The following is an 11919-nucleotide window of genomic DNA, read 5'->3' as shown; positions in this document are numbered from 1 at the left end:
CACACATTACATTTCTTTGTCTCTGTCACAGCTGGATTAAAGTCCACACAGACTCATGCAGCCTGATGTCTCCTTTACACGCACACTGGACCACTATGAAAAGAGTTGTTTGGCTTTAAACATATAAACCAGCTGAATTTTATTCCCCTTTATCACAAAGACAAACAGTTTAAATCCAAGTTAAGCCTCACCTGCAGAAACAAACAGAGACACAGACAAGCATCAAAGTGCAGCAGTGTGACAGTTACAGCAGACATTTCCGTGTGCTGTAGTTCTGCTGATCTGGCTCTTAGTTTCTTCTAAATGTCTCAGTCTGTTGGTTTTGTGAAGTGTGGTTCACAGCACAGAGATCACATGATCATGGAGTGCTGACAGATGGCCCACCAGCTGCGTCTGCAGGCAGGTGAACCGCGAGGATTCCCACCTGAATTAATCTTTTACTATCAAGGCTCCTATGACTCATTGGTCAGAGGGAGAGAGATCGGCACGCTGCAGACTAAATTCATTCAAGTTCAAGTGTTCCCAACATAAAACGTCCATGTCCTTAAACACGAAAACAAAACAGGCTGAAGAAGTAGTAACTCTGATCTCGTTTTTTTATACTTTTGACAGAATATATTGTTATTGGATTGTTTGACTCCATCCACACTCTGACCCGCACGCAGGCAGAAGCTGAAGGCCGTGGACTCAGGCTGATGTCCTCCACAGCAGAACAGAGAGTTTCTTCATCCTCTGAACCATTGCATGTCTGCTCCTGGTTTATGATGTAAATTGGGATAATTCTGCTTTATATATATATAAAAAAAAGAATTATAGAAAGTGCACTTAAATGTATATCATCAGTTTCTGTGTGAAAGCAGCACAGCCCTTAAGACTCACAGGCTGAGTGTGAAGACTTCTCCCACCCTGGAACTGAGCCAGATGAGCTTTCTTATGAAAACCTGACAACTTTCCAGGTAACTTGTAAGGAATTTAGCATTCGGGGTTATTAGTTCGCAGCCATTGGAGGACTCTGGTCCAGCCCACCAACCGTCTCTCTCTCTCTCTGACTGTTAAGTGTGAAGTTACAGACCTGCTCTCTCACTCAGGGTCTTTCAGCTTCATCTGAACCTCAAAGTTAATCTCATATAGTCTCGTCTGAAGCTCCGATTTGATTTGAAGCTCTGATTTTAATACAGAAACACAGACATGTCTGCTGGTCCTGGGTCGCTCTGCTCCACCTTGCTTTTTTTCAGCATCCTCATGTTTGTCTCTGCAGGTGAGATTTACTGTTAGAAACTGAAGATGAATGAATGAATGAAGCCTGTTTACATGTTAATAATATTTCTGTAAGAGTTATCTTCAGATTTATTCAGTTTGTCTGTGCAGACATCTGGGGCTGAGATCCAGACAGACAGACAGACAGAGAAAAGGAGCATGTGTGTGTCCAGGGGTGCTGTCAGATTTTTTTTTTCATTTCATGCAAGATTGCTGCTGCTTCTACATATTTATTTATAATATTAGTACTGGCAAGGATAAGTTACAAAATCCTTTGGACATGCATTCTCAAACAGAGTATATTCTGTCTGTCGTGACACTGAGTGGATCTCAAATTTCAATGTGTTTTAGCTCAATAAAAGCTCTCCTCATGTTTAGCATGAGGCTAAAATTCCACCTCAGTGGGTCACTGGTGACCTGGTGGATGTTCAGAAGTTCAAAATCCAACATGACTAAAAACTCAAATGTCAAAGGAAATAAACAAAATATTTAAAGTCAATCATTCTGATCATAACTGTACTTTGACCTTTAACCTCTCTGCTCTTCATGATTTCTTCTTTCAGATCAAAAGACCGTCTTAGCTGTGCCTGGACAGGACGTCACTCTGACATGTCAAGCTCCAGATAACAAACCTGTTACAGGTGTAAAGTGGAGCAGAGAAGACATCAGAGATAAAAATGTCTTTTTGTACCACAAGAAGCGTTTTGATACCACCAACCAGCATCCATTTTTTAAGAACCGGGTGGATCTGAAGGACAGACAGATGAAGAATGGAGACGTGTCTTTGATTCTGAAGAATGTGATAGATGCTTGTAATGGAAAATACCAGTGTCATGTCTTCATTGAAAAAACACACTCATGGAAATTCATTAGAACCATCAGACTGGGTGTTGTTCCTCCAGGTGAGTGAGTAGAGTTGAGTGTGTGTGTGATCAGAGGTGAAGCTGCTTCCTGGTTGTTGATGTTTGTTTGTTGTATGGATGAGCTGGTGGATGTCAGAGGTAGACAGATGTTTCTCCAGCTGTTGTCTTTGTGGCTGGTAGTCTTAGAGCAGCATTGTTTGGGTAAGGTTAGAGCAGAAACAAATTGTCAAATGTCAAACAAATGTCAAAAATGTCAGAGATGATTATAAAACATCTCTGCAGTTCCAGTCAGATCACATGTTTCCTGTTTTTTAAAGAACAAGCACAGAAAAATCCACCAGCATTCAAACTGCCACATGTTATTCCCACTTTTAACTTTTTCTGTCACACCTGTTTCTCTCCTGCAGGTAAACTGGGGAAAATTATTGGCGGGGTCGTTGGTTTGGTAGTTGCCATTGCGGTTGCTGGTTGTGGTTATCTGATGTGCAAAAAAGATAAAACACAAGAAACCCCGAATCCAGAGTAGCCTCTTGCAGGCCAGCAGCAGACTGAAATGGCTCAGAGCTCCTGACGGCTCGACTCCGAGTCTCCTGCTGCTGCTCCATAATCCTGCGTTGATGCCAACCATGGAGAAAGACACACCGATCATCATCTTCAGACATCAGACCAACAGTGTGTGTCTGTGCTGTCTGTCAGTGACTCTGGGCTACAGTTTATTCATCTTCAGGCTGTTACTCAGATTTACTGACACAAAGTCAAACTGTGTTACAAATAAACATGAATTTATGAGTGTGTTTTTTATTTTTTGAACCACACAAACATCCTCATGTAGAGATCAGCTGTTACAGTTTAATTACAGTAAATAATTAAAGTAAAGATTTGTGTAGTGACAGACTCAGGCTCAGACATCTCTCTGATGTGAACCGTGAAGTAGAGCTGGGCGATATGACCCAAAATTCATATCTCGATATTTTTTAGCTGGATGGCGATATACGATATATATCTCGATATTTATTTTCTTTAAGCCATAAGGTAAAATCTCCCAGTTCTTTTAATCTTTGGGCTGAAGGAAGGACAATACTCGGTGTATAAATGCTCAATCAACAATTATTTATTTCCATATAATTCAACACTTAAGAGCATAAGAACCATCATGATGGGGAGACCTGCCTGCAGAGGGTCACAGCAAGTCTCAAAATGGTGACGGGTTACTCAGCCTTTTATAGCCCCTAGTAGCCCCCACCTAGTCGTAAAAGCCTAAACATTCACATGTTTTCTCTCTTACGGCGCCTAAGTTATGACCTCGACTCCCTGTCTTTCTGCTCTCTGTAAAGGTGGGGGTATGGAATGTGGTCTTCTCTTCTTCTATTCTAGACACAAGGTCTTCTGCACACAACATTCTCTTCATGATTCAGCAGTATGAAATGTCAAGAAACAGTGTAACACATTCAACAGTGTCGAATAATACAGGTCAATCAAATAGATCTAATGATTTTCACACTCTTTTAAGTCAGAAGTATAATGCAAACTAAAACTACATACTGATCACACACTCTATATTAAGGGGTATAATATGATCTACAGCAGTATCATAATTCAACTACTTTTATTACATATATAAGGTAACATATGATAACAGAATAATCTCTCACAGAACAAAAAGAGAGTTTAGTCAAAGCTGTGTCCTAGATGTCACACAGGCACTTTTATTAACATACAGCGTAGATGTACATGAAGAATTTACTCTAATAAATTATCACCGTTTATTAAATAATAATGCTCCATAAATAAAAGAACACAATGTTGTTTTTGTGCATAACAAAAAGCTCACAATTGTGCAGTCAAAATGTAAACTAAAAGATTCTGAGCATAATAACAAAGAGATTTCACAGCTGCTCCCAAGTTCTACTGCATGACTGACAGCCTGCAATTTGAAATCCTCTTAACCGTGTCTCTGCACAGGTGCCATTTATGGTCCTTATACACACACAATACGGTAATATTACTTGAAGCACAGTACGTATCACTCCGCGAGGCTCCACTACGGTAGCCGTAATGCTCCGACAATCTATCAAGCGGTGCAGCTCCGTAGCTCACCAAAGTCGTACTGAAACATTTTTTGACAGATTGCTGTGCGCCGTCTAGCACATGAAAAACTGTTCGCGGTCATCAAGCACAACCAGAATTCATACATAATGCGCGCGGTCAACTTTTGAGAGAATGAAAGGATTTCAGGCCGTGCATGGCGTTAGCGTGGTTAGCTCGTTAGCGCGGTTAGCTCTCTAACACATTGACGCCGTCCAGCCCCAAGCATGGGGCAATCCACGGTAACACGGAGATTTGCCGTGTTCATCTTGTCGTTGTCTGCAGGTGAAGCTTTGGGGGAGGAGGGGGAGTTGTTCACTGAAGGAGAGACAAGGCCCAGTAACGCAGCGTAGAGACAAAAATGGACGGAAGAGAGGCAAACTTACGGCTCCACAAGTATAGTTATAACGTAACATAGACTATATCGATATAAACGATATTGTCACATCTTATATCTCGTATGAAAATATATCGATATTTTTAAAAAACTCGATATATCGCCCAGCACTACCGTGAAGCATGTTTCTCATTTATCAGACAGTTTCTGGCAGGTAATTCAAATAATGTAAAGTTCTTTATCATCGTCTCTGTTAATAAACATTTGCATTCATGAATTTTGACATTTTCAGTGTTTTTGTCATGTACAGAGGTTATGATTTATTTATTCATTTATTTTTTGTTACAAACTTGCTGTGATTGAACCATTTCTGCATCTGCACCTGTAATAACCAGTGCTAGCATTATTACACAAACAATGCAATGTGTTACACATTACTCGTTACTTTTCTTACAAGTGATGTGGTACCTTAGTTAATTAAATGCTGAAGAAAGTAATTTGTTACAGTACATTACATTACTTTTTCATTAGTCTGTAAAAGAACCTGAAACACACTGTCTACTAACAACACAAGCTTTAGGCTAATGCGCCACACACCAACACAAATCAACACCAACAGATACGATCTCTCTTTCAGTGTTTAGGTATGAACACAAAGCCAATGGCACAAAGAAAAGATGAAAACCAGCACAGAGATTTCAAACTGATTGCTCATCACTGCTGTAGTCAGCTGTTAAATTTCCGACCTGGCTGCATTCGCTCAGTTCTAACATATCTCTGGGTTCTTGGCTAGCTTAGCGTTAGCTGTCTGTGCCTGTGATTGCAAAGAGCCAAAGTTGTATTAGCAGCATAATGCAGCTGTTTCTGTCCTGGATGCAGTTTACACTTTACCATCACACTCATTTTCGAGCGAAAGAAACCCCAAAACCAAGTAATTGATACTGCAATGCATTATATTAATGTGATTACTGTCAACTATGTGGCTGTCTGTAAAAAAATATTGCCCCTGTTGTTAAATCATGAGTCTTCCACCGTTAAACACATTTTTGGAGACTGATTTCAGTTTCACTCAGAAGTGTAGATTAAAGAAATCACTAAAATATAACCAGTTTGATGTAGTGCCAGGGAAGACTGAGTCATCCCCCCGTCAAAGGAGCCCAGAGGGATTGATCAAATGTGATGGAAGAGGCTGTATCAAGACTAATGTGATCTGTTAGATGGTTTTTAAATGCACTTTAAATTGGTTAGAATAAAGATTATTTTAATTTTTCCAGTTAATGAGGACTGTTTTCTTGGCAATGCATACGGCCGTAAAAACAATGTGGGCTGTGTTCTTTTCTGTAGTGACCTCATCCAAGTTGCCCAGCAAGCACACTAAAAGGGATTAAATGTTACATTTCAGGCACTTTGATAAGTCTTCACATATCTCGTGCCAAAACTTCTGATTTGGTGGACAGAACCAAAGAGTGTGGATGTAATTGTCCAGTGTATTTGCTTGACAGTGTGAGCAGTAGTTGGAAGACGTATAGCCCATCTTATGACCAGTATCGTGCACTCTATGTAATATTTTATATTGTATTAATTGCAAACTGGGATTTCTGATCCATTGAAAGGTTTTTAAGCATATCTGAGACCAAAGGTTTTGGTCTAAGCTGATCGATAAATCCACTTCCCATTTTGCAATAGGAAGGGATATTGATTCATCTATTTTAGAAAGTGTTCTGTATATTTTAGACAATAATTTGGGGGGTTTTAGGTTAAAAAAGTTGTACCACACTTGGTGGTGTTTGTAATTCAGCTTCACCAGGATTAAATTTCTTTTTTTTTTTACTATGGATTTGATTTGATCTGACAGGACTCTTTAAAGCATTCCTGACTCACGCTGTTGCACATCCAGTCGAAATGTCACGGCCGTCTTGAGTGGGTGTAATGTGCTCCGGGCTGTTCGAATACAATACAGACATACCACAGATTGCCTTACATATAATTACATTTCAGATCCTGACTTGAGCTTTCTACATGAGCCAGAGACTTCCTTGGAAATCCTAAGTGTGACATTTACCATAAGAATGTTTCCATGATCGAGCCAATTCTTGACAGAACATTGTATTCATGTATTTTATATTGTAGGATTTACATGTGAATTGAGGGTGAAATTGAATTAATTTAAAGTGGTGTCAGTGGAAAATTTTGATTTCATTTCTTTTTTCTTTTTGTAAAAACAACAACCATAAAGAGGTTAAATTAGTGTACTGCTTTTATTTGTATAAATGAACTTCTTGCTTTTAACTTGAAGTGCTTTGATCTCTTGTGAGAAAACCATGGCCGGCACACAGTTTGGTCTTTGTGTAAAACAGCAAACCAGCATCAGAGCATATATATGTTGTCTCAGAATCAAGAGGAAACTTTCAAAATAAAATCTTTTCTTACTGAAGTAAAAACTGACCTTGCCTCTTATTTCTCATTTTCCTGACATGTAAATCCTTTAATGTTTTCCTGTTTGTTATTAAAGTTGATACCATGGCAGGCAGGGAGGACATATTTGACTTTAGAGTTACATGCAGGGGCGATTCTAGGATCAGAGCTTTGGGGGTGCTGAGCACCCAGAGCTGCCCAGCCAGGCAAGATAAACTTTACACGTCACGATGAGACTTCTTCCCTGTCTCTGTGAGTCCATGCATCCTTAAATATCTCCCGTTGTCCCGAGTTCTCTCTGACTGTCTCCTTGGTGCATTTAAACTCCTGTTCCTCCCTGTCCTCATCGTCTGTTGTCTTCATCTCCGCTATCAGTCATCATAATTTTACCCTCTCTGTGCAAGTCTGCAAATTTCTTTATTAAGTCATAAGATTCTTAAATTCAACAAGTCTCTCTCTGCCTGGGTCCTCGTCACAAAACATGACATCACTGTTTTGTACATTTTAACACAATTTAATCCTCACATTTGTGAAAGAAAAGCAAAACACTTTTTTGAAAAGTTTGTAACAAAACCATCAAATCTGATAAAGGTTATTTAAATGATGCTAAAGAAGAATGGATTGGAATAAAAAAAAAAATACATATTCTAACCTTAATTACTGGGGGAGGATAATGAATGATGCTCATACTGAGTAAGAAGTAAACTGAGTGCATTTTTTGGACAGAGATTCACTTTTAATGTGTATGTATAATATAATACAGATACATAAAAAACACTCCCAAAACAGAATAAATTATTACAAAATATTAATAAAAAACTATAAAAATGGAAGCAACTTTGCCTGAGGTAGAGTGTATACAATGTATGAAAAAATCTTTACTGCAGATACTAATTTAACTAATTTAATAATACTAATTTTGTGTTGTAAGATTTATGAGTTTCATGCTTTCATAGTGGTACTTGGGAGAGCTTGACATTTTTCTCAGGTGGTACACACTGTAAAAAGTTTGAGAAACACTGATAAGTGTTTCTCTGCCGCATAGGTCTGTATGCGGCAGTCATACAGACAACTGGACAGTCCAAAAGTTGGCCTACCTATTACTGGCTGAGGTTTTAATAGAGTTGTGGCCGAACCACATAAAATCATTAATTTTAATCTCCCCAATCAATGATAATGTTATGTTGGAATGTTGTTAAAGAGGGTCAAAAATGTTTCAACCCAGTTTGTTTTGCAGATTCTGTATAGCAGCTTTAATATAGGGAGGACACAACTTCCAGACTGTGTGAGTAAAATCAGGTTTTTTCTCTTCGTCAGTTTAACAGTTTCTGTTTTGCCCGTCACTGTTCCCTGTCTGTTTTCTTACCTGGGGGTAAGAAAACAGACAGCAGTAAACAGACAGCTGTAAGAAAACAGACAGCACCCCCAAAAATGGGCTAAAATTGCCCCTGGTTACATGTAACTTTTTTCTTCCTGTCATTTCAGAATTTACTTTTCACAATGCGTAAACAATTATTAGGTTTCTACCTTAGAAAAACCTACAGACATCTTCATGTTTTCTTAGCTGTGAATGTGAGGAAAGAGTTTGCTTGTTTACCTCATTTAGTCTCAAAGCTGGTCCCTCTTTAAGAAATCTGACTTTTGCGCTCAAATTTTTTTACGTGCACTCAGAATAGTGGCACGTATCTTTTCACAGTTCTCATTTATGCAGAAGGGTGAGAGCACACAGTGGTAGATGAAGATGGGTGTTTTGCCGTTTGTCTTCTGCACTCTAGTTCCAACATGGCGTCACAGGGTGGTGGGATTCTCAGTGCACCGCTCTTCTCTTTTCCTGTGTCCTTATGAATTCCGCAAGCCACCTTTGGCCTCGATTAAATTGTCACTGAGCTCAAGAAAAAGAGTTTAGGAACACTGAAGCATTGAAGTTTATAGAAAAAGGAATGTTGGAGAGCACTACAAGGACACTTAAATAATCAATTTAATGTTTCTTGTCAAAATGTCATCATTTATTAAATATTTTTTAAAATTCCTGAATAAACTTACAGAGATTAAAACGTGCTGCATTCCTCTGACCTTTTGGCTTTTTATTCATTGATTTTCTTAGAAGTGCTATGAAATTTGAATAAATCTCTTGGGAAAAGCAGAGAAATGCACACCTACAGAAAACGGCTCAATGAGTCTGTCATCGGCAGTTAAGATGTGACAGCAGGACGACCCTGATCATAGCCTGAGGGTGATCATGTCTCTCTAAGTCTCCTCCACCATCTTTCCTGTCAGAAGAGTGAAACTGCTGACCTCATTCTCCATATTGTGTTGTGTTTAATTACAGGGAGACACTCAGAGTGGCTCTTTTTTTAAATTAGAATCCAACAGAAAAGTTTTGGATTTTAAAGACTTAGTCCTGGTTACACCTGTTTTATAGCTGCAGGTGTTTGGCTCACACTGCACACCTGTTCATTATAGATTGTTTGTGTAATGATCCCAGATCAGATAAGAGTTGCATCAACTGTTTCTAGAAAGTCAGAGCATTTTATCTTTATCTACACATGTATATACGTGATGTACCGTATTCTGCCTGAAGTATTTATGACATGAATCACAGTTATTGTGTAAGATTCTGGAGCCATTACAAAACATAACAAACAATATCTCCTGTCCTCCTCATTACCTCTTTACAGGTATGTCAATCAAGGAAGCTGCACAGGACTGGAAACCTGAGACGAGGTAACACTAAGCAAATGTGTTACATTCTTATTCCACAATAAAAGAAAATGACAGAATATGCATTTCTTTTGGTATTTGTTTTCACAGCTGTCATTGAATTTGGAGCTGAACTTAAAGCATCAGAGTAGACTTTAACAGTTTTATAAACATTACATTATAGGTTGTCTTCAGTATATTTGTTGTTCGGCAATAATTGAACCGGTGTGTATGATCACATCTTCACTTTGTTTATGTTACTTTACAGTATACATATTATTTACAGTCTATTTTTTATAGTTGACGTATTTCCAAATATCAAGCAATGTATCTATTTTTTCCACACATGGTTTATGATATAAATTCTCTCAGGCAACTTCGGCAGAAATGCAGACTCACAGAAAGCTCGCTTAAACTCCTCAAAAACACAGAGTGAGTGTGAACACATCTCTCACCCTGAAACTGAGCCAGAAGAGCTTTCTCGTGAAAAATTGAACGCTTTTCCAGGTAGATCTTTAATTTCGTTACCATCTTATTACCGTCATAATTTAGCCCCACCCATCAGATTGAAAGCGTGTTTCGGGAAGATGTTCCTAATCATGTCGTTTTCATTTAGTAACTTGTCTTTAGCTTTACAATAATTGTTTATGATATTCTTCTGTTAATTTTCCCATATAAAAATTAAACAAAGTGTATCTCATTTTACAGACATCTGTGTGGGCATTTGCTGAAAAAACAACAGCCTTGAACAGTTTTTCCCCAAAACATTTTCTCCGAAATATGTAAGTTCTTTTAAACATGTGCCCCAGTAATCTGTGACAGCTCAGAGTCTTTGAAGGGTAATAAACAGATTAACTCAGATTCATTTTCAGCCATGAAACTAAGGAGAAGTGCTCTGCTTACATCATGAGATATGAAACCTGAGCGCCATCAGTAAGTCAGTGAGTAAAGTTTATTTATAAAGAGCTTTTCACAGACAAGCGGTTCAAAGCGATGTACACGAAATTAAAGTAAAAGGGTAAAGTGCCATAAAAAATACAAAAAGGAAATTCAGATACAATTAAAACTGTCAGTATTTTTTAAATGCTGTCAAACAAAAATTATTTTAGTCAAAATATTCTTTTTTGTAAAAAAGATCATTTATCTACACCAGTAAAACTATGATGACTTCGGCGTAGAGAGCCTCAAATTATGATATATATTTTTTAAACTTTTTTTTATTCATAATTTTTGTGACACGGAGGAACGAAAATGTGCTTAACGGAAAACTTTGCCTCTCCATGCGCACTCTTAACTGAGCATCGCACCCTTTGTATAAAGCGCTAATGACTCTTAAAAATAAGTGAAGAATAGTCTATTAAAGATAAAGCTTTTATCCATTGTACATTCATTAATATGAGTATGATCCAAAACCAAATGACTATTATTAAATATCTTTCTGCAATAAATCCAGATAATTCCTCTTTAATATAACTGAGTCCTATATCTTTAACGTCTTAGTAAAAAAAAAAAAAAAAACTGATGCAAATGTTTTTGCGTCATTATTTAAAGACTGTCCAGTTTTTTTTTTTTATGTGTCTTTGGTTCACAGCTATTGGAGGGCTCCGGTCCAGCCCACCAACCGTCTCTCTCTGATTCATAAGTGAGGAGTTACAGACCTGTTCTCTCACTCAGGGACTTTCAGCTTCATCTGAACCTCAAAGATCATCTCATATAGTTTTGTCTGAAGCTCAGATTCTGAGTTTAATACAGAAACACAGAAATGTCTGCTGGAACTGCGTCACTCTGCTCCACTTTACTGTTTTTCAGCGTCTTCATGTTTGTCTCTGCAGGTGAGATTTAACTAAACCGAGTTTCTCTCTGAGATAACAAGAATTTCATCTGGATTCAGTTTGTCTGTCTGTGTGAACGAGACACGAGGCTGGGTGGACACTTAACATCTGTAATCCAGCTGTGACAGAGACAGTGTAATGTGTGTGTCAGTGTGATGTGTTGTAGTGTCAGGAGTCAGTATACAGCTACAAAGCTTTTAGTTCAGTGTATACAAACAGCTGTAGCTCCATAAAGGCAGCATGCAGAGACTCACAGTGTCTTATAATGAGAGGCTGCTTTCTCTCACACATTATGTTCACTTATTATCAGCACATGTTGTTGTTCTGTGGAAGCTAACATCTTGTAGTTTCTGACACTTTGCATGTTTAGCATGAGGCTAAAATTCCCCCTCAGTGGGTCACTGGTGACCTGAGCTGTGTAGTAGGAAGC

General features: G+C 38.3%; 1 protein-coding gene across 1 annotated transcript; it reads left to right on the top strand.

Annotated features, from left to right (window-relative positions):
- Window positions 1–1082: 1082 nt before the first annotated feature.
- Window positions 1083–2909, top strand: LOC100697037 (CD226 antigen-like). Its single transcript, XM_019357034.1, has 3 exons — window positions 1083–1258; window positions 1821–2159; window positions 2528–2909. The coding sequence occupies exons 1-3, from the start codon at window positions 1189–1191 to the stop codon at window positions 2644–2646; spliced, it is 528 nt and encodes a 175-aa protein (XP_019212579.1). The 5' UTR covers window positions 1083–1188; the 3' UTR covers window positions 2647–2909.
- The last annotated feature ends 9010 nt before the right edge of the window (window positions 2910–11919 follow it).

This window comes from Oreochromis niloticus, linkage group LG3 (genome assembly GCF_001858045.2).
Source record: "Oreochromis niloticus isolate F11D_XX linkage group LG3, O_niloticus_UMD_NMBU, whole genome shotgun sequence".
Taxonomy (NCBI): Eukaryota; Metazoa; Chordata; class Actinopteri; order Cichliformes; family Cichlidae; genus Oreochromis; species Oreochromis niloticus.
Note: the sequence above shows the minus strand (reverse complement) of the source record. Positions and strands in the feature narration are given on the sequence as shown.